This window comes from Lissotriton vulgaris, chromosome 5 (assembly GCF_964263255.1).
Source record: "Lissotriton vulgaris chromosome 5, aLisVul1.2, whole genome shotgun sequence".
Taxonomy (NCBI): Eukaryota; Metazoa; Chordata; class Amphibia; order Caudata; family Salamandridae; genus Lissotriton; species Lissotriton vulgaris.
The window spans coordinates 281,017,575-281,041,264 of NC_141693.1; the positions used below are offsets into that span (position 1 = coordinate 281,017,575).

Consider the following 23,690-nt stretch of genomic DNA (forward strand, 5'->3'; position numbering starts at 1 on the left):
TCAGACGAAAAAATGGGGGGAGAGGGGTGGAAGATAGAAGACTACTTTTGCTTTGGTGATACATGAGACAGGTACTTAGTGTCAACATTAGAATATGCCAACTGCGTTTTCTTTCTTTTTAAAAAAAAAACTTTTTATTAGCATTTCGTTATCAGGAGTGTACATTCATCAATAAACATCAATCTTCTCCAATGGTAATACTTTAATACAGTATACGGTTCCCTGTGTACATGACAAGTAATTGCAATATGTGTCCAGTTGCTTAATGAATAACCTCCATCACATCGCTCCCTCCCCCATCACCACTCTCGGGTTGCAGTATGTACTTAACACAGGTTCTCCTTCAAATTTAGGGGCTATCTTCAAGGTCGGATGATGCTTGCGGAGGTTCACAAATATTTCCCCTGGATTCATTCGATTTCCCCCATATTCTGGACCATTTTTTGGGGCACCCCCTATGGGTATAGACCGCTCTTTCCGCCACCATAGCTGTATCCATGTCATTTTCCCATTGTGTCTGTGTGGGCACTCTCCCTGATCCCCAGTTCCTGGCAATGTTCCGCTTAGCAATCGCCATCCCAAGCGTTGCCCAAGTCTGTAGCCCCAAGATGAGGTCTGTAGGTTTCCAGATTTTCAATAGGCAACATCCGGGGACTCGCTAGACCTCTACCTCGCCCAAATCTGAGTTTACAACTGCGTTTTCTGATACACTTGTTACCCCTAGCAAGCCTAATGTTCATGTGGCCAAGACTGGACCACAGAGTCCATATTCAAATCACCGGTTGTCCAAGGGAACACGTATCAGTGTCTGTACATAGCAGAGGAAATGCTTCATCCCGTCTTAACCTCACATATCCTTGACCGCACTTAGCTTTGCAATCAAGCGCTAAATTACAGTAAAATCGGATATAATTTGTTATTTTCGTAACTGTAACCTTTAAACATAAGACTAAACTAACAGAGAAAATCTTCGCCAAGCCCCGACCAAAGTGTGAAAAGTAAGTACGCCTTCTATGCAAACTCACCGAGTTAGCGGAGCCCCCCGCTTGAATGATCTTCGAGAGGGTCAGTGTTCGTGTCCTTGCTTCCTGTGCTCCTGAATTACTAGAGTGCAGCCACTGTCCCCCGGTCATCTCCCTCAAGTCTTCTAGTCTCCTGCGAGGAGTTGTACCCTCCGTCCCAGTCTGTAACTGTCAGACTTGTCAGAATGGCATCCCAGAGCTGGGCTATGGGGTATTTACGAAGCCCTGCTATCCCCGCCCTGTGCACAGCCGTGCGTTTTGTCTGGCCCCATACTAAAAGAGTACCTCCACCCGGCCGTTGAAGGTGGATCGGCGCGTTTCCAACGCTTAGTGATTAGCCTCTTAGCTACAATTAGGCCCAGGTCAATAAATCTAGATGTGACTTTGTATTTCTTGGGTCTTGGATACAGGCCCAGTATGCACACCTCCCACGTCTGCGGTAGCGTCCTCTCAGTACTTGTCGCAAGTGCCATGATGACCTCTCTCCAATATGCTTGTAGAGGAGAGCAGAGCCACAGCATATGCAGCAAGTCCGCATTCTCTTGCAAACAGCGGGGACATGCTGATGTAGTCATGTGAAAGTACGTATTTATTTTATCGGGGGAAAGGTATGCCCTGTGTACAATGTATGTTTGTATGAGCCTGAATCTGGCATTGCGTGGTATGTTTGTGGGGGTGGCTAATATCCGAGCCCATTCGCTGTCTGTCCAAGGGGTGCCTCGGTCTGCCTCCCATTTTAACCGAAGCTGCTTCAGTGGTGGTGTAGTATACATCCACATTGCTTCCGCTAGCCAGTGAATGATATGGGATCAATTAACCATAACGTGCAGGTACTGTAACAGTAGGTGTGTTTCTGGTTCGGCACTGACGTCGCCCCACGCTGCAGTAAGCGATCTCAGAATAGAGGTGTATAGAAAAATTGGCCTGCTCCATTTCTACCTATCATGGGAAGAGTTTTCTTGTGCCTTCGGGATAGCGCCTGATTCCTTACAGTGAGGTTTATGGTCTTTGGAACGAAAACAAGCCACTATCTCTTTCTCCTGGCCACTTTACGATTTCCCTTTTTGTGGAGGTTTTCTGTGTCTTGTAAGATCAGTTGGCGGAAGCCGGAGAGCCATGAATGCTGTTTCTTTGTCTTTACTGGTGATATTTCAGTTGTTCTTATGCCTTGGGGTCCTTGCTGCCCGATCAGCCTTTCAGTTGGGGTCAGGGCATAGAAATAACAAGAGACCTGAATAGTTTATCGTTTTGCCAGTTAACCACCACCAACAGTGGCCCATATGAAAAGAGGTTCCCCATGCAGGCAGGTAAGGGTCCCTGACCACAGTTTTGGCCAGCTTGGTCCTGGCCAGCAAGAGAAATAGACCCCATGCAGAGGTCACATTCTGTAGCCAGGAAAGACATTATTTTCACAGACTTCCTCTGAGTAGAACCTGAGAGACTAGATTGATGGGTAGGTTTGGGCGCATCAGCTAGCTCCTAAACAGCCCTTCTTCAGACACAGATGTCAGATTGTATAATGTGGTCTAGTGGCTGGGGTGGAGTTAAGAGGGAGGGACAGGAACGGGAGGAGCCAGTGACCGGAACCAGGGCAGTCAGAGTAGGGACAGGGACGAGAGTAGTTGTGTGAGAATAAAGCTCCCGTAGTAACACACCATAGTGTCTGTGTTTATTGTAGCAGGATGCTACAGCTGGCGACGAGGGTGGGATGTGCTTGAACCCCACAGACCCTCACGAGAGAGCCCTGTCCCCAGCGTGCCTCGAGGAGCAGGCGACGCTGACCAGAAGGACGAAATTGCGACCTGCCACGTGAGGCCAGTAGCAGGTGACCCTGTCCCCCCCCAGCAGTTGGGAGGGACTCAAGAGGGAGCCGAGGCACCAAGCGTCGCAACGCCCGAGGCAGAAGTGACCCCTTCGCGCTAAAACGCGACTTGCGCAAGAGAGCGCGGTGTCCAGCCAGCGCTGCAGGAGCAGAAGCCAGGAGCCTACCCTGACTCTGCCAGACCCCAAGAGAGGAGAGAAAGTGCCCTCGCGTGGAGGACGGCGCCCCACGGAGACCGCCTGCCAAGCGGTGCTGACCGAGCGCTGTTCGCGCCAAAACGGAAGAAAAGCTCACCCCCGATGCGTGAGACATCGCCTACCTGACGCGCGGTAAACAGGGAGCTCGCCTGGATCGCGTCTGATTGCTCCAGTGCCTGAGGAGCGTCTGAAGAGGTGCGGAGGGCGAGCTGCATGAAGAGGCTGGCTGCCGGTGAGTTCCAAGTGGAGAATGAGAGCCTGAATGAAACCCTGTAAGACACGAGACTTCCCTAGCGGCGGCCATCTTTAAGTCAGGCGATTCCTGGGATGACCTCCCTGTGCAAAATAGAGGTGGCCATTTTGAAGTCAGGCAAAGAGCCTGAAACATCAATGAAGCACTGGAAATGCACTAAAGACAGCAAACAACCTTTGGCAAGTGTAAAGGAAAACAAGCACAGGCTGAGGCAAGAGGCAAAACACATAAACAAGCATTGATCCATGCAAAGAGACACAAGCATTGCTACACGCAGATCAACAAGCATTGGCAAATGAAATGACTATATTGAATGAACACTGGCAAGTGACGGACTATGTCAATGAATGCGCAGTGACAGATACAAGTGAGCAAGCATTGGCAAAAGCAATAACAAAGGCAAACAAGCACAAGTAAATGCAAAAGTTGCATTAGGACACGCAAAAAGGTGAATGCGAGACCAATAACAAAACGAGCATCAATTAACGCAAGATACAAATAAAGACAACCGTAAACACAACAAGCACTGGCAAGTGCAAGAGACACACTGAGAGCCAGCACAAGCAAGCACATGCTTCAAGCACAAACAGACATGAGCAAAAGCAAGCCTTGATGCAAACAAGCATAAGCTGGCACGAATATCGAATGGTACTAAAGTAAGCAAATGCAAACCCAGAACGCCACGAGCACGAGCCAAAACAGACCTGAACATACCAAACACGGATAAATACAAGTCCCGAAGTCAGCAAACACAGGCGAGTGCACATCTTAAATGCACCAAGCAACTCCAGATCTGGAACGTAACGAACAAAAGCAAGTACCGACGCAACCCTCCAGCGCCACGCAAAGACAGATGATCAACGGTAAGGAGAACCCCAAATCACCTGCAGTTAGCAGGCCACCCCAATAAAAGTGGGAAGGTGCTGAGCCAAGTGTCATGTGTGGACCAGCTGAGTGGTGGCCATTTCCGAAATCAGGAAATCCAAGCCCAACTCAGTAAGGCCTCCTGAAACAGTCGTGCTAAAGGCGGACAGAATACAGTAGTCACCCAGGAGTGGTGAACCTGCCCGAAATCAAAGGAGACGGCTAGACACGGAATCCTGGCCGAAGAAAGTCAGCAGACAAGACGGGAAACAAAGCGAACAATTCTACGACGATAGCAGATAAAACACACCTCCCTCATGGCGGCGGTAAAAGCAACCCACCGGCCCAGTCCTTGCATTGAAGTACCACCCCCAGTGTCACAGACTGACGGTCAGAACTTGGGTCCCGAATGGAACCGGTGGCTGGATTCCCTAGACGATTTTCTTGATGCAATCGGTGAACACAGGGATGGAAAATGTTTGACGCTACTCCTCCAGCTAGTCGGTCATGAGGGCCGTCGCCTAATCAGATCATTTCCCAAAAGGGACACAGAGAGCTATGGAAGACTCCAAGTGAAGCTACGTGCCCATTTCCATGCACTGGTGGAAGTGGATCATGCTCGCATCACTTTCAATACAGCGCGGCAGGAACCAGGAGAACCACTGCCGAGGTTCATTACTCGGTTACTAAGTCTGGTACCCTGCTGCCACTTCAACACATTTACTAATGAAGAAGCAGTTCGGCTCCGAATAATCGAAGGCTGTTCAAGCGCAGACACGAAGCGCAAGATTCTTCAGGAGCAATGGTCGCTAAAGAGAATCATCAGAGGGGCCGAGGCTGGAGTGCGAATAAAAGCAAAAGACTTCTCGAAAGACGTGCATTCCAATGCCAGACACATGGATGTCTGGAAAGAGGCACCCCTTATGCCTAAGGGAGAGGCCCAGGAAACAAACAAAGCTGAAAAGAGGGAGGGTGAATCAGAGTCAAGAAACCAGAGACAGAGCGTCATGGAACACTCCAAGTCACCATCACAAAAGACCAGGATGAATCAGGATTGCGAAAGCGATACTGATGCAACCTCATGGAGCTATTCGACCTCAAGGAGTCAGTCAACAGATGATGATACTGAGACAACCTCACAAAGCTATTCAACCTCAAGGAGTCAGTCAACCGATGATGAGAATGGTTATGAAACAGATGAAGTGTCAAGCGGGACAAATCACACCCATGGACAAGATGGCAGATTGCTCAACAAGAAGGCAAGAAAGACGAACTACGGAAGATGGGACCTATCCCGTCAATGCCGGAAACCAGCACGCGAACAACCCCGGCCATCCTCCCGCCATGCACCAAAGTTTACAGATGAGTCCGAGGAAGCATCAAGTAGTGAGACAAATCACCCCAATGGCACGGACGTTAACACAAACAACAAACGAGAAGAAGACACCAACCACATGAGGATTGGCAAGCCACTCAGACACCGAAAAGGGAGAGGCATATGCACTACAGACAGTTGTGTCAACGAGAAAGCGGAGGAGGGACAATTGATGTCCCGTGAAAAGGGTAAAGACCAAATGCTCCGAGACCAAACTAATGAAGTAAACGATCCCCCCACAGCAACAACACAGAAGACACAAAAAGAAACATACCCACGGAAATGCTCCGTAAACAGCTCCGACCCCAGGAGCATGTCATCCCAGAATACCAACTCGATAAACGTATCAGTCACGACGCCCTCAAAGGAACGTTCTCAGAGGAAATCGGCAACCGACTCCTCCGAGTCGGAAGACATGCTGTCCGATCATTTGGGTCAACAGGATCATGGTCCCGACCACAGCTGTGGCATCAATCACCCGGACACACAACAGAACCAAAGGACAACACGTCACGTCAGTCATCGCCACATCAAGACATGAACAATATACCGTCACCCCTGATGGGGTCAGAGAGGCTGACACAACGAACTGACGGAAGGAGAACAAAGAAATGGGACAATATCTACTTAGTGGTAAAGGACTATCCCGTCACCCCGCGGGGAAGACCGAACGTGGTGACAGAGACGAACTGCCACCGAATGAGAGACAAACAGACATATAACCAGGTGGTCAAGGGTCTCGCCAGCCTCAACCACGAGCGGGAAGGGAAGAAACGAACAGAGGCAGCCAATGAGGCCAAGAATCAAGACAGGACACACATCTCAGATAGTACATTGACGTCTGACGTGCCCGACGGTGCACAGATGAGCAGTGTTGCTCCCAACCTGACGAGACAAAGAGAAATAACCTCACAGGAGGGAGCTTGGAAGAAGACCGGAACATTGCCCACTCCCAAAGAAGATCAACCGTCAACAGAACAAGAGTCACCAAGGCAAGCAGACTGCCACTGCCGAGCTGAGCCAGTAGCAGTCACACAACATGAAAGAACCATGACAACTGCGGAACTGGATAATAAGCCGCCCATACACGATGGGTCACATTCTCAAAAGTGCAATCCCATAGTCAAGGATGTTTTGGCTAAGACGCCGGAAAGATTGATGAACGTCAGGACCACCACGGATTCGACGCTACTGATGGTTGAAGAACAAGCTGTCCGCCAACCCGCGTGGTGGGCTGAAGAATTGCAAACACTGTGGAAATTAAGTTCATTTTGTTAAGGAGGGGGGAGATGTCAGATTGTATAATGTGGTCTAGTGGCTGGGGTGGAGTTAAGAGGGAGGGACAGGAACGGGAGAAGCCAGTGACCGGAACCAGGGCAGTCAGAGTAGGGACAGGGACGAGAGTAGTTGTGTGAGAATAAAGCTCCCGTAGTAACACACCATAGTGTCTGTGTTTATTGTAGCAGGATGCTACAACAACTATGGCCATTGATGATCGGGTGGGATGTCAGGACAGGTTAGTACATAGCACAGACCCTTTAGTGGTAATCTACAATAATTGCAGGTATACATCCATTTATTAAATAACCTACTCGTACATTATGGGCATCTCCCCACAAAACATGCACAAGAGGTAGGGCATAAAGCCTTGATATGGAGAATAAAGAACTGGTTGGACTTTGCACAGAAAGTCTGTAGGCCTCATAAATAATCCAGGGTGGCTGCTCCATCAAGGGAATCTAGAGTGAAACCTGGTGCTCACCCACTGGACAGAAACCCAGGGTTCTTCTCGAGTGCATTTGGCTTGATGCCATGGTGGTATCTATGTGATGGAGACTGTCGGATGGAAAAGACCATCATGGCCTCTTTCATTTCCTAATTACAGTTGAAGGCTTCAGTCTTTGTAGTTCTGCACTAGCTGTGCTCTCTCCATTCGAGTCCCCTCCACCCCCAGTTCTTCCTGTTTAGGAAGAGAACCGCGCCCATTCCCGAGGCCTTGTTGGTCACTAGAGGGAATACGGAGTCCAAAAGGGTAGTGCTTTAATGAGGGAGTGGGTTTACAGATGCCTTAAAGGTGACCTTGGGACCTTCATTTTATAGTTTTCTGAATAGTCCAGTGAGGAAAGTTTTACTTTAGTTGGACTTTGAACTGCGTTTTTTAAGGGGATTCCTTAGCTTTGTGGTCTTCTTAAAATAACCTAGAAACGACATGCCCTTTTCAGATCGTGCCTGCCAGACAGAGTTAGCCGCCTGTTGGCGAAAATAACTGTTGTCTTCTTACAGTGGGCTTGGAGCCCGTCCATTGCTTAGCATTGTTTGATATTGTTACTCCTCTTTATTTGCTTTTTTATTCGTCTGCTTGTGTGGATTTTATATCCTTCTTATGTTTGTATCTCTCTGGAGCATGGTAGCAATACTTTTTTTGTTTTTTTTCGGTTAAGCACTCCAAGAGAGTGCATGTGTTTCCCGGCTGTCTCCCTCGTGTACTGCTCTTCACCCCTCTGCCACACTCGGTGTTGCTTTCTCTCTTCTGTATGCTTCTCCCCCAAACTCCATTTTGCTCTCACCCTGGTGTGCTTTTCCCCTCTGCATTATTTTATCGCCTGCCTGCATCCCCTCCAACAGCTCCGCATTCCTCTCTTGCCCGTGTTTCTCACCACCCTCCGTATTGTTTCTTCCACCCATGCCCTCTGTATTGCTTCTACTTTCTCACCCTTCGTGTTGCTTCTGCCTTGTGTTGTTTTGCACTACCTGCATTGCTTCCTTCCTCACCCACATCCTGTGTTGCTTCCCTCACCCACGGTGGCCTTTTGCACTACTTTTCTATTTATTTTTACCAATCCAACACTGTGGTGAAGTTTTATGCAGTCATCTGTGAGTAGAAAACGAAGAGGTTCCATATAGAGGCTGGAAATTGCAGAACACCGTATGGAATCCTAGGGGACTCTGCAGGTGATAGGGATGGTTTGAGATCTGGAAGTACGTATGTGTGCAAATTGTTGTCATTTGGAAAGGTAGGAGTAGGACCAGTGGAGGACTTTGCCAGTGGACCTCATTCAAGATTCTTGGGTAGGCATGAGGTTGGGGTGGCTGATTGAATTGAAGGCAGCTGAGCTGTCCAGCATTAGCAAGAGGCTAGGATGGAGGTCTTCAATCTGTGTGGTTCGACCCCTAGGGGGGCCCTGGAGTCCTGGGAAGGGGGTCGTGCATTTCTAGGCCTTACTTCTGCCTGGAATACAAAACGTGCTCAACCATGTTAAAATGCTTCAGCTGATGTTAATTGAGCCTCGTGTGCTGTTAAACGAAGAGGCCCGGCAGACAGATAAAACAATCCTTCAAATAAGCCTTCATGCCAGGGTGCCTGCTTGCCTGAATAAAAAGATGCAAATGTAAAGGATGCTTGGGAGTGGTTCTGGCTTTAATTGCTCGAATCACTTCAAGCATTGTGATGGAAAAGATGTGTTTTTTGTGTGGTGGTTAGCAACTGGGCTGTGAAGTGTGTGCGTGCTTTTAATAATAACTGTATTTACACAGCGTTTAGTACCCCTGAGGAGGTGATGAAGGGAAAGTTATGCCAAAAAAATGCATTACTTATGGTCTGATATTACATAAATCAACATTTTGGAAGCTCCATTTTATCCTTAAACTCTTTGGACATTTTGTAGCAGTCTATCGTATAATGTGTGTAATGCAAGTTTTTAAAATAATGACTTGCTTATTCACAGTACTTTCTGTCACAGGTTGTGACCTCATAGCACTAAAAATACACAAATCACTATTTTCCACTGCACCAACCAAATTTAATTCTGTGGCTTTCTCGTTACACACAGACCTATGCAGTGCATTAAATAATAGAGGTTTTATAATTTACTGTATAGTGCATTTCTCACTGAGTAGCAACGTTTTAAATTTATTTTTCATTTAAGCTCCCTATTATTTTATATGTTGCTACCTGATGGTGAAAGACCTAAAAAACGAACAAAATATTTTGGTGATGATTTATGAGAGACTTGCGCTGCTGAAGCAGCAGTTTGTTTGAAGCTTTGGCGGCACAAGCATCTCAATCATATCTATAAGGCGAGGCGAAGTCACCCTGCGTGGCCTCATAGATATGGAGTTATACAAAAGCAGCGCAAGTCGCTGCGTTGCCTACTCTATGTCAAGGAGGCGTTCCATAGACTTTGCGGTGGGTGTTACCTCACAATGCCCATGGATTTTGACGCTGCCCCAGATTTACAAAACCATGTAAACCTGGGGCAGTGCCAAAACCTTACGCCTCCCCACAGTCGGCGTAACGAGGAGACTTTTTTTAATTTCTCCTCGTTTTTTCCTCTTTCCATGTGTGCTGCGTTCTGCAGAGGATTGTTTTTGTGCATTAACGTGCCCCTTCCGGCACAAAATATATCCTGCCTATGTTGGCACTAGACAGCAATTTATGTGCCAACATAAAGGGAAAAGGACAAGAAGGCACCATATTTCATAAATACGCTTAAACGTTTTTGACAGGGGGGGTCTTGGCATCAAAAAGTTTGAAGACCTCTGGGCTAGGGTCATCTTCATCTCCGGTCAGGAGGGCATCACTGATGATGTGTAAGGTCGTGGTCTCCGTATTTAGCATTATCAGTGAGAGGATAATAAGACCTGTAGTGTTATATACTGTTATGTAATGCTTTTAGTTTATCTTCACAGATTTGGGCATTTACAATTTTTTGGACGTGTACTCTGCGTAGTGTCGTCTTGTGTCATATTGAAGCCTGTACTATGATAAGTTTATGGTTACAAGGCAAGTTTTGGGGGTGTTGAAAGTAACCTTCTGTATTGAAGTTGTACTTTCATTGTGTGTAACTTAAATTTGAAGTGGGGTCCGGGTGTGAGATTTGGGAAATGATATTGAATTCCCAATTATGCATTATGGAGTCACGTAGTGATTGTGTGGATTCTTGTGCGCAAAGACTGTGAACGGGAGAACACGGTCTCAAGGTGTGTAGTATGGTGTTACCAGATTTTGCTTCTGGGGCACATGGGCTTTGGTGTGTAGTTTGGGATAGAGCAGACCTCAGTCGCTCGTGTTGCAGAACTGTGGACGTGTAGTAAGTACCCTGGTATGTGAAAAAACTTGTTAGAGTACTGCGGTGTGTGCGAAATTGAGGAAGAGTAGGACCCTGTCATGTGAGAATGCATGTTGAGTACACTGTTATGAGCGAATGTGGGGCTTATTAATACCCGGTCACTTGAAGAAACATGGGGGAGTCTGCTACCTGTGGTGTTTTGGCTGGTAACCAGATGTTCCAGTTCAGTGTGGTCTGGGACTAGCTGTCATTTTGAACAAATGGGAAGTTTTAACTGGTGTGTAATACTGGAGGCAGAGTACGTCAGTAAGAGGTATAGTGTATCTATGCTTTTATTGTTTTTTTGTTTCACTATGGGACGCATCTTCATTTTGTAAAAAGGGGAGAATTTAACAGGTGCCTGGTACTTGAGTCAGAATACATTGGTGATTGTCTTGTTTGTGCTTGTGAGTGCTTTTAGTGGAGTCTAACTAGTGGATGAATGTTGTCCTTTCAGAAGTCTCAGTCGCCGCATACTGGCGAGTGCCATCCTTCTGTGTCGGAGACCTCCTGCATAATGCTTGTCCAGATTTCAGAACTTGTAGTACTTGGCGCATATTAGGTGCTTTATTCGACCTGCCACTTAGCCATATTGGTCTGACCAGCTAATTGTGACAGAGTATTGGACAAATTGGTTTGCAGGGTTGCACTTCTACTCGTGTCAATATGTTGTTTGGATGTAGGGGATACGTGTGTTTTTTCTGGACGATGGGGAGCGAAAGTTTGTGGCGTCTGTCACTTGCGTAGTTTAGTAATGTGATGGTGTCTGGGGACTTTGTGTGTGAGTGTTGTGATCACAGGTTTTGTGTTAGTCTGGTCAAAGGAGTTTTGAGTTGAAGTGATGTATCGCTAAAATGTCTGTTTTTGTGTTTGTGCCTTGAATATGTAGACTTTGGGATGACTGGGAAACCCTTTTGCCGAAAGAAACCTGTGGGTTCCATGTTCTGGCTGTCACTTTACTAAGTCTGTGGCTATGTGTACTGCATCCATAAATGTTGTATGGCGTCATTGTAAGTGCACAGAAATGTGGTGGTGGAGCCTTGTATACAGGGAGGTTGCAAGACTTGCAGATCTCTGACCGTTGTGCGATGGTAGTCAGTGTAGTTGTGTTTTTTATTTATGTATTTATTTATTTATTTTTTTACGAGATGTGGGGCATTTGTTGTCCTTGTGTGTCTATGTGGGTGTTGGTGTTTACATGTTGCTGTTTGAAAGTGCACCTTCACATATTGGAGATTCACTGATTGTGAATGAGTATCCCTATACTGTTTGTAAAAGAGACTGACTGTTCTTTGTTGAAGTGAGTGTTATCCTGTCGTATATCTGCAATGCTGAGAGTGAGTGATTAGATGGAATGTTGGTGTTCGTGTGTGAAGTGGAAACTAAGTGACGTGAACAGTTAGAGGGTGAGCGGAGCCCTAAAAGGACCTACCTCCTGTGGAACGCAGCTTTACCCGAGGGGCTTCAGACTCCTGTGTGAAGACCCTGGACTCTACTACAAGAGGGTAGTTGTAACGCAGTCTCATTTTGTGCTGGTGTTGCCTCGCGCTCCTGACCTAAACTCTTACTCTTGCATGTACTCGAGATCAGTGGTCAAGGTTATGGGTTTAAGTCAGTTTTTTTCAAAATATGCTTTTTCTGTGTGTTTTCAAATATTACCAAGATAAGTGGGCTGCTGCCAGTGTGTGGGGTGGGGTTGCTGCTGCGTGTGATGTACCTGGCGCTGTGTTTTGACCTTTGACCTCCACACACCCTAAGCTGAAGAATGACATTTTTCAGCCATTCGCACTGAGCATGCACGGTTTTTGCTCTACAGTAATCTGTTCAATGTGAGTGAAGGTAAGATTATACAATAGACTGGCTTTGTCTATGCTTGTTTATTAAGCATGACTTGATGCTGCAGGGGGCTTTGTCGTGATCATTGGTGCTGCATGCGACATGGGGTCGGTCTGGGGCTGCAGATGATTTTAAGGTGGGATTGGTATTGTAGGTACAATTTACTGTTACTGGCTGCAGCAGTAGCCGAAGTGCACACATGGTTCCATTTAAGGAGGTTTCGCTGTGTTGCAGAACCTGTATAGCGTTGTTTTGTTGTCACAGGCTGGGTGAAGCCCGGGGTATCTTCCATTGAAGGCATCGGGGTGTGCGGTGCCCGTGGCCATACTTGTGCATCGCACCCCCATCGCGTAGAGCAGAGCTGAGGTGGAACTGTCCGGCGCCACCTTAACTCTCAGCCTGCACCTGGTTGGTTTCAATTTGCGTCAGTTTATGGGATCCGGGGGCTCCTGGTCCGGAGACGCGAAGGGGAGAGACTGCAGTACCGGAGCACCACGGAAGTGCAGCGAGGGGGCCGCTCGGGGTCCCCAAGCATCCGGACCTGAGGAGGGGCAACGCGGGGAAATAAAGAGATCAGCAGGGCGAGAGTAGCAGCAAGACCGCTGCGCAGGAAGCACCAGCGCGAGAGCGCCCCCTGCAGACCCCCCTCCCCAGGAGAGCGCCTCAAAACTTGCAGTGCGGAGAGAGCATCTCCCATCAAACCAAAACCCACGTAAAAACGAAAGGCCCACGGGAGGGGGCGCCTCAGGCAGCAGTCGTCGCTGAGAACGCCCCAACACTGGCACTCCCGGTGGGAGCGCCCCAGCAGCATCCGTGTAGAGAGCAACCAACCCCGGCATTTGCGGAGAGAGCATCCCCCAGAGAGCATCACAGCTGCGCTCCTCCCTCAGCCCCCCTCCCTCCCCCCTCCGCCCCCTTCACCTAAAAATAGAGAATCCCGCCGGGAGACGGGGGTCCTGCAGCAGCAATGCAGACGAGCCCCCAGGAGAGCACCTCCAGGCGAGAGCGCGCACTCCAGCACTAATACTGCGGGGAGAGCATCACCCAGAGAGAGCCACCCACCCCCAGCAGCACAAGAGAGCCCCAAGACCGCGGACATCAGCGCTTGGGCGAGAGCCCAACACACCCAGCTGTGGAAAACCCCTCTCTGCCCTCCATTGCCGGTACTGCGGTGTGGGTCCCACCCCCTCCACCCCACGATAGAGAGCCCGCGGGGTGCTGGCTTGGAAAGCATCCCGGGGAAGGAAGGCCCCGTCAGGAAACCTGACAAAGGAAGTGATACCCTACCACCCCAACGACTGTGCACCCCCTCCCAAAATACAAGCAAGGACTCTTTGGAGGAGCACCCACTGACGCAGCACTGGGGCATCCTGTCCCAGATATCATAGGGCGCCGGGGACAGCCTGGCTGCAGTGCTTGGTCACCGTCGAGTGCAGAGGCCCTCCGAGTGGCAGCGCCAGGATGCACAGGGCCCCTTAGGTCTGCAGTGAAGGGATGCACAGAGGACCCACAGGACTGCATGCAGAGGAGCTCCGCAGGACTGCAGCTCAAGGGTGCAGAGGAACACACGGCGGAGTAGAAGCCCGCGAGGACTGCAGCGCAGGAGGGCCCTCGCGGACTGCAGTGCAGTCCATCCACCCAGGAGGACAGTGTACGGTGCCCAGTGAGCCGGCGGAGATGCCCCCTCCACAGACAGCTGCTGTCGGCTTGAGACAATAGGACATATGTCTGTGAGTATCGGAGCCGGGATTATGGCCTCTGTCCGCCTCATGTCACAGCCGGGGTGGGTGGAGGGGTTTCTCAGAGCAGAGGCTGCAAGGGAGGGCCCCTCTCCGAGCGGGGGCTGCAGGGCAGGGTGCCAGTCTGACCACAGGCTGCAGAGAAAGCTGCCCATCTGCTCAGAGGCTGCTGGGGGAGGTGCATCTGCGACCCGGGGCTGTGGGGGGAAGGTACCTTTTCGAACCGGGGCTGAGAGGCAGGGTGCTTCTCTGACAAGAGTCTACCTGCAGGGGAGGGTACCCGTGTCTCATCTGGTTACAGGGGAGGGTGCCCCTCCGACCATAGACTGCGGAGGAGGGTGCATCTCTGAGCAGTGACTGCTGGGGAAGTTACCTGGTGCATCGGCGACCAGAGGCCGCAGGGGCGAGTGCCTCTGACCAGAAGCTGCAGTGAAGGGTGCCACTCCGACCAGAAACTTCGGGGCAAGGTCTCTCTCAGACTAGGGTGGTGCAATGGAGGGCATCTCACCGGCCAGAGGCAGCAGGGGAGGGAGCTTCTCCAAACAGGGACCGCGGAGGGTGCCTCTCCAGCCACACTAAAGTATCAAAAAAGTTGAAGGCTGGAATGCTTGAAACCATCTCAGCCACTGGTTATTACTCGGGCCGCATCCTAGTCCAGGGAGGAAGTGGCCTGGCAATTCGAGGTGGACTGTTCCCAGCGGAGCAGGGTCAACACGGACTTGCATATGGCTGGGTCCAAGCTGAAGTGGCATTGTGGGAAAAAAATGATGGCTTGGGATGCACCTCAGAACAAGTGCCAGTAGCTGAGATTAATTTAAGCAACCCATCCACAACCTTGTTTTTGGTGCCCTCGGTGGGACGGGTATGCCCTGATGTGGGCCCTGTGTTCACTGTGCCACTGGAACCAAGGTATACCTGCCTGATGAGTCCTAATAAGGGTGAAAGCCGTCCTGCGTTGCTTGTGTCCGTATCAGGGCAGACCTGGTCTGGCAGCTCCGGTTGGACATTTCCCATTGGAAAGGGGCCAAGACTGATCTGCATATGGCTGGGTGCAAACATGTGGGAAGGTGTGCACAAAAAACAATGGCTCGAGGTACAGCCCAGAGCAATTGCCAGTTGCTGAGATTAATTCAAAGCATTCCATCCATAACAATATTTTTTGTATTCTCCAACCGTAGGCAGCAGGGAGGTTACATTTCTAGCTAGAGGGAACAGGGGAGGGTGTCCATCAAACTAAATACTGCAGCGAATAATGCATCTCAGAAAAGATAAACCGAACCAGAGATTGGTTCCCATCTGTAGTGTTACATAGGGGCTACAACTATGGATTAGAATGCGGTCCAGAGTAGTTGCCAATAGCCGACACAAAAGCTTTTTTATCATGGGCTGGGTTGTCTCCGGCCCAAGACAGCAGGGTAGAATAGCTCTCAGACCAGCACCAACTGAGAATGGTCCTGTCAGACCTGAGGATGCAAGGTAGCAGGGGCGAGCTGGGCTTCAGGTTAAGGGCGCCAATATTCTGAGGCGCATGGAGCTGTGTGCAACAGCCCCCTTCTCAGTTTACTCCAGCCTTGTCCTTATCCCTGCCTGTTAGTTTCTCTCTGATTTTCCTGTTTAAAGTAGTTTTAGGCCTTCATTATATACTTTGAACTCCTTTCACCCTCTGACCTCTTCTGACACACATCAACAAAAGCATCATCTGCTTGAGGCAGGTAAGCAATACGTGATTTAGGTGAGCTGGGGATGTCTGGGGATGTTTGTGTTTAGAGGCCAGTCCCTGCTCATCCAAGTACTGACCGGTGAACACAAAGGGGACCCCCTGCTGCCTCATTTAGGGCCAGATGTGCAATGCCCCAAATTGCGCCTCGCAAATTCTGTGTCTTTTGCGACTCGCAATTTGCGAGGAGCTATTTTGGATGTACAACAGTGTGTAACACTCTGTTAGTGATTCCCACTGGGGTCGTAAATTGAGAGGCTCATGAATATTAATGAGTCTCTCGCAATTGCGACCCCATTGGGAATGGCAGGCCCTCCACGGTATGGTTGCTTGCTGGTCTCAGCAGACCACCATGTCTGGAACTGCTTTTAAATAAAGCAGTTTTTTTTAAAATGCAGCCCGTTTTCCTTAAAGGAAAACTGAATGCATTAAAAAACAAAAATGAAACCTTTCGCCAGCAGCAGGTGGTGATGGTACCTTGCAGATCAGAGTGTGCAAGGGTGGGCAACTTTCCTTCCAGTGTGTGCAAGGCTGGGGACCTCTTGTGCCAGCAGCAGGTGGTGATGGTACCTCTCAGACCAGAGCATGCAAAGCTGGGCACCTCTACGTCCAGGGTGTGCAAGGCGAGGTACCTCTCATGCCAGCAGCAGGTCCTGATGGTACCTTGCATATTCGAGCATGCAAGGCTGGGTACCTCTCATGCCAGCAGCAGGTCCTGATGGTACCTTGCAGATCCGAGCATGCAAGGCTGGGTAACTCTCATGCCAGTAGCAGGTGCTGATGGTAACTTGCAGATCCGAGCATTGAAGGCTGGGTACCTCACAGACCACAGTATGCACGGCTGGGTACTTCTAAAACCAGCATCCTTTGTTGATGGTACCTCGCAGGCCAGAGTGTGCAAGGGTGGACAACTCTCCTTCCAGAGTGTGCAAGGCTGGGGTCCTCTTATGCCAGCAGCAGGTGGTGCTGGTACCTCGCAGGCCAGAGCAGGCAAGGCTGAGTACCTCTCCTTCCAGGGTGTGCAAGGCTGGGTACCACGCAGACCAGTGTGTGCAGGCCTAGGCTCCTCTTATACCAGGTTCCATCCAGGTGCTCTTTAATCCAGCGGTTGCTGGCGATGGTGCCACTCAGGTCTGACACTGAAAGCTAGCTTTCAGTGTCAGACCAGAGGCTCCACCTTGGCAGAGGCTCTGGTCGCAGGATGGAGGCAAGGAGGGTCCCTAATGCAGGAAGGCGGCCCCGGTGAGTACAGTATTCTCGGGTGAGCCACGAGCACAGTGCCCGGGTGTGGATTGGTGCTCCTAGACGAGCGAGCATTTTATACCAGAGGGTGACCGGCTCGAGCATCTGGGAGCACCTGATCGGGGTAGGGACCTTTCAAGGCGAAGGGCTGGGTATCGATGGTTAAGGGGCGTATCGTCAAGGACGTGGGAAAGATTTTCAGCGTGAGAAATTGTTTATTGTTAGACCGTGTGTGAAGGGGAGGATGCCCCTCCCCCAGCCCTGATAAAGGCCTTGGCTCACGGGATCAGCGTGTCCCCAGACGGCCGCCGTATCAGATGTCGCCTGGAGGTGCAGCTGCCGCCCATGGCGGTGACCGGGCCGTGCCCTGGTGCAGGAGGCTGGGTTGAGCAAAGGGGGTGTGGACGGGGGGGGGGGGGGGGGGGGGGGGGGAGGGGGGGATTTTCGGACTGGTACTCGCACAAGACCATGGGTATCGCCAGTAAGATGCCCACTGTCCTGTATTCTGGGCCCTGGACAAATAGCCCGTATTTACTTACCCAAACTTGGAAGACAATTTCGTCTTATTTAACTATCAATTCCCCACCTTAGCCCTACCTACACCGTCCAGCACTGCTACCTTTTACAGATGTGCTCAGCGCCTGACCTGCCCCAGTGTACCTAGCACAGCACCTGTCCTCCCACTGTAAATGCACAGTAACAGCCTGCAACTTTCTGTCCGTGCCCTCTCCCCCAACGCTGTTTATCTCTCGCCCGAATATTCCACCTCCAGAACACGCCGCCTGTGACTGTTCAGAGCTCTAGGTATCCGAGCAGCACCTGCCACCGTATACCGGAGCCGCATAGCACATATCCTCCCGCCATATCCTTCCGCCCATCCACTGCACCAGTTCCCTTCCCCTCCTGCCCTTCAGACGTGAATCTGCACGGAAAGTGCAGTCACTGCTTATATGCGAACCTGCACCACATTTTGAATACAAAAATGTGCACAGTAAATGCCCCCTCTTTAAATATTCAGACCCGCACCGCAGCTGCATACCCGGGGGCAGTTTAATACCCCTGATGAGGCTATACACTGGGCAGAACTCTGCTCCAGGTTCCAAGATTACTGATTAGTCCGGTGGTTCTTGTTGGTTGTTGGGGTTAGTCGTGTGCTCTCTAGCAAACCATTGCATGCATGTAGTGCAGTATTCTCGTAGCGGATTACATTGATCGGAGTTAGGCTGTGGTATTTGAGTTCATGCAGATGGTACGTGGGATTAATAGAGGAACACAATTAGATTGTTTATTTTTAGTTTTTGGAGTCTGACTTTTTAAGAAGGACAGGTTGTGATCTTTGAAACAAGGAGTGGGCAATTTACAGAAATACAATATATAGAGTGAGTTCACCCGTGTGTTACTTTGCACACAGTAGCGGAGCAATGAACGTGGTTACACTCTGTTGTTGCAGAATAATTAAAATCGAATGCCTATATGTCCTGTGCATTCTGCGGTAGTCATTGTAGATTGCTGCAGAATTACATTCTGTGTAATATATAGTGCTGCGGTTTTAAGGGACCATGTTCTTGCCTGTGTTTTAGACCTCAGTTTCTTATTATATATACATACTAATCTTGCTGCAACATCACTACCCTTGTGAAATTGTATTGTAAATGTGATTGAGTACCAAAGTCTATATACCATTAACTTCTCAGTTTTCCATTTGCAATGTAGTGGGGTTTCTCCTATGGAAGACAGAGCACACATAAATGGACTCCATGTCTGTGCATTACGAAGTTGGCTTCCTGCATGTGCATTCTGTGTCCTCTGTAAAGTAATGTGACCTTGGTGCATGAGAAACCAAGGTCACAGATTACATGCTGGAGACCCTACCTGGGTGTGATGGATAATCTACTGATATCTTCATGATTGCAGCAAATGACCCATCTGACTGCAGAGTCTATGTAACAGCAACTTGTCAGCAGATTAGGTTGGTTGCAGAGCAGATGCCATTGGTTCCTCGGCAACCCTGGCATCATTTCTCTGTCACCCTAGAAACACCCATCAGTCTTACGCAGGACCATATGTTGACAGCCCTATTATCTCGCTGCATGGATTCAGGCCTTCGTGCTCCTGCTCTGCTAGTTTGGGACAGTTCAGCAGCCTGAATATGGAGACCTTTTTGCAGTTCGTTACATTGTAGGATAGCTGGAATAAGTTTTGTCAAATTAGGTCCTTTCTCCCCTGGTCCTGCATGTGTAAAGTACATCACCAATATAGGTTCCATCGTAAGCAGTGCATGTGAAAAACCATTGGAGGACTGGCTGAAAAACAGTATGTTCCTGTTAAAAAATGTTGTTCAACTACTGCCAACCTACTGGTACAGCCTAGATTTCAAAAAGCACGATGGGGTGGAAAGAGCATCGTGATGGAAGCATCCGAAGTATGAAATGCACTTCCACGGTGCATGAAAAATTAGTCCAATCTCCTCTCCGTCAGGAAGGCTGTAAAGACCTGGTTATTCAAATCCTGGTATCTCTTCCGGCACCTTTGCTGACACTTGCAGCTGAAACAAAACAGTGCTTAGAAGCCTCAGGGCAATTATGCGCTTTACAAATAAAGTTAACTTAACATATCCTTAGCGTACCCCGAGCCCTAGGTCGGCATTCACAAATCACATTATCCAATCCAGGTCCAGTAATAAGAAGTTCATAGGAAATGCATCAGAGAACTAGCTTGATATCATTGCCGACCCTTGAGCCTCCATCTGAAAAATCCAACATGACTTGCTGACCTAGACAATACAGACCACCATCCGCGCTCCTTGGACAAGGTACCAGACCCCCTCACCAGTTGCCAACAAAAGGCCACAAATGTACTGTGTGAAGGACTGACTCAATCGATCACCTAGGTTGCTTCTTGCATCTTCAGAGGCAGGCTTCTTGTAGCCGTTGAGCTGTATCCCAGGTTGGGAGGGTGCATACTAGACCACCCAGCAGCATCCACAGTGAAGCAGTATTCCTACTTGGTGGGTCCCGGATACCATAACGGAGGTGGAAGTTTGGTCTCCAAACCCTCTGTAACTCATCAGAATAGTTTGGTTGAGCAGTCTGTCTTACTTACAGGGGTGATGTAAAAGTTGAGCAACATACTGTATTAATCTGTGTGTTTTTAATATTGGGGACCAGCCAGAGGTATTATTTTAAACACCCTAGAGTTTAAATACAGTAAAATTAAATGAATGGTGAATGTTTCTAGACCAAACCACTCAAGAAGTTGTAAAGAGGGAGGAGCCAAGCCGGCGACCGCAATGGCCGCCTAGTCCCTCGGCTCCGATCATCGTCTCCTGACGAGACTACATCCTGGGTGCACCGCCGCGGCAAGACGGAGGGTACGGGGTCATGAAAGCATCCGATCATCGAGGGTGCAATCCCGAGGTCCGTGCCTGCTTCTGGAGGCGAGAAAACGTCGGCGATTCCAGCGGCCCGCAGCAGCTCTAAGACCGGGGACTCGGCCATCTTGCGAGGCTGGACCCCGAGTAAACAACAGCGGCCGCCGCTGACCTGGAGGGACCGGTCAGCTCTGAGGGGGCGTGTGACGGCGCTTCTCCTGACTGCAAGCGAAGATCGAGACTCTCCCTGTGCCCCTGCGTCCCCGGACAGTGCAACACTCTATCCACTCCGCCGAAAGGTATTCTCTTAAACATCCCGACTTCTGCGGGAGGCTCCCTAATTTATCGCGAGCCACTCTTCACCTGCACTAATTTCGGCGGCACCTTTTGCTTGCTCTTTGCGACCCTGCCGGGGGGGGCTACATTGTTCGCCGCTTTCCAGCCTGCGCCCCGGCCCCACACCGGCCCTGATCTGCCCGTGCTACTATGGGTAAGGAGACCGCACCACACGGGGTACACAGAACTGCTTTGCGCCTCGACGCATTACTTGCTTCTTTGGCTGCCCTCCGTGACACCTTGGTGCAGGGCGCCCTATTGTTGGGGGGCAAGTTGGATACCATGATCCTAGCGGTGGAGCCAATGATTTCGTCTGGCCCGCTCGTGTACAGTGAGACGCCGTCTTCAGCGCCAGGAGGTTTCAAGATGGCGCCTTTCGCAGCAGCTAGATGGTCGAAAACACGGCGTCTTCGGACTTTCCATATGTGTACAGTTGGATGCACCGGGCGTTTTGGACATGCTAGTCTGGATCTGGCTGCAATATCCTTTCCCAATGACCTGCTGCTTGATACTCTTGCGCTGTTCCTGCTATACTTTAACATTGGACTGGGGCTCTCCTGTGTTGCTTCGTTGCATGGAGTTTGGAAGGGCTGTATCACTGACTGGTTTCACATGCCGCACTTGCTGGAGATTGGTACTGTCGCTGATTCTGGTACTTTACGCAAGACTGGACAAGGATAAATATCCCCCCTCCGGGTCACCGTCCTCTGTGCTACTACTGTGAGGGCTGCGTGACACGTTGACCTCCATGATGCTGCGCCGAGTTGACTCTGTTCTCGGATATGTTACTCTGACCTGATTCTTGCTGCTTTGGTTCATGTACTGCTCTCAATAATTTCACGTACGAGAAGGGCCGAGGGACTGCTATAGGCTGGCTTCCATTCTTGCTTGTGCTTTTGGTTGCAGGGGGTATTGCTTCACGACATTGCTACTACAGTGGGTATGAATGCTTTGGGTATGCGAACTGTACTGCCTTGTGATTAATCCTGTTGTCGGTGTGTTAAATCTCGCGCGCCGCTCGTAGATTTCCCTACTGTGTATACATTGCTAAATGATTACCCCTTGTACTGAGATGTTCACTTGCCGGCGAGGGGGCACCGGGTGCCCGGGAGCGGGTTCGCTCCTCTCCTCCTCCACTCTTTATAATTTCCCTTCTGTGGGGCAGTTCCGGGGCGACAGGCACTCTGTTAGTGGGTTAGGCCGTAGCCATTACAGGGGTGCAGGGTGGCGGGTGCGGGGGGGGTTTGTTGTTTTAGTTTGTTTTGTTCTATGGTCCCTATCGCTCTTTTCCGGCTTTGGGAGGGTCTTCCTCTTTAGTGGGGCTGGCGTCACGGGGTCTCACACCTTTGTCTCTTTTTCTATACTTGACATCTCCATATTTCTCTATCCCTCGCTTTTTAGGGGTGGGCTTATGGGGATTGGACTTGGTAAAGTTGCCCTCTATATCGTCGCTATTGTCTAGGTTTTTGCGCTATGGCTGCTTGATGGTAGAGTTGCTTTATGTATAGCCCACCACCGAATACCACTGGGGTTTATCCCCCTTGCTTCTTCTCTGTCTTTATGTAAGGTGTGTGGTCCTTGTTGTTGCAGCCCCCTCTCTTCTTCTAAAATTAAAAAAGAAAACCTCATATCCTATGTCGCACACCCCACAGTCCTTACAATGTACTTTGATGTATCCTGCTAGTATATTGACCTATTGCACGCTACTCTCCTGTTATTATTGACTGTCTTTGCAGCCGGCCATGATGGTTGTGGGCTTGCGCATGTATATCCTGATTTTCCAATAAAGGTTTTCAAAAAAAAAAAAAAGAAAAAAAAAAAAGAAAGATAGGCACAAGTAAATGAGGATATTATTTTGATTTTTGTAAAATGTTAAAGAAAGTCCAGTATTATCAAAGATTTATCATCCTTTAATGAAGGCAGATTGTTCTGTACAAATAAAACTCTAATCGAAGTGTGAAAAAAAAAAAAAAAAAAAAAAAAAAGTTGTAAAGAAAATAGATGAATGGTTAGATGCCTCTTGAGTGGATTGCTGGTTCTTTTAATCCGTTCAGCGCGGCGCAAATTCTTGCGCTGTGCTGCACGTTCCATTGGGCCTATGGAACCATGACGGAACGGTTCCGTCATGAGCACAGGCCAACCGACGCTCATGACGGAACCGTTCCGTCATGAGCATGGAAGGGGTTAATCTTTTTTTTTTTTCGCAGCTTAATTTCAGAAGACCCATCTCAAGATAGAATGGATCAACATTCTCTAATTTGAGTTCAGCACCATGGATAGCCGAGGAGCTGTCCAAACTATTGAACGCTTTTAACTTGGGAGTCTGCCCTGATGACTTGTGGACTCGGATAGTGTAATCAGCATTTATGTTTGGGTCCCCTTGCCATATCGGGTTTCATTTCAGCGTTTTCTTCAATTAAGCTGAAATAAAACTAATATGAAATTCCATTAATCCCAGTTTCTACTAGTCGCAGTCAATATAGTGTAGCCTTCTGGTGGACTTAGGCCTACTGGTATTTGGCTGTTGGGATCCTGAATTCCTGTTGGCTACCGGGACTAGTCTAGCCTGATCTATCTTTGACTTACAGAAACAACAGTGCCACTGGAGTGCAGGTCTAGCCTCCCATTAGGGGTAAGTGACCCCAAAGCAGAAAATGGATGTATTCGCTGTAGTTGAAAAAGTTTTAAGGAGTTTGAAGGCGGGGAGTTATGTCTGTTCTTCTGTTTCTGTAAGCTTTGTGGGACTCCCTAAACCTGTGGCTCGGTGTAAATTCAGGGCCATTGGCAATTGCCACAGGGATCCAATGGT

General features: G+C 49.4%; 1 protein-coding gene across 2 annotated transcripts in view; it reads left to right on the top strand.

Moving 5' to 3' along the window:
* Positions 1-23,690, top strand: part of KLHL17 (kelch like family member 17) — a 212,084-nt gene that overhangs the window by 59,126 nt on the left and 129,268 nt on the right. Inside the window, exon 1 of one of the 2 annotated variants that reach the window (XM_086921431.1) lies at positions 13,963-14,207. The exons of the other annotated variant lie outside the window; for it this stretch is intronic. Within the exon in view, the coding sequence (XP_086777557.1) occupies positions 14,202-14,207 (6 nt within the window). The 5' untranslated portion in view covers positions 13,963-14,201. Of the gene's footprint in view, positions 1-13,962; positions 14,208-23,690 lie in introns of those variants that run through there. 2 annotated transcript variants of the gene reach the window in all.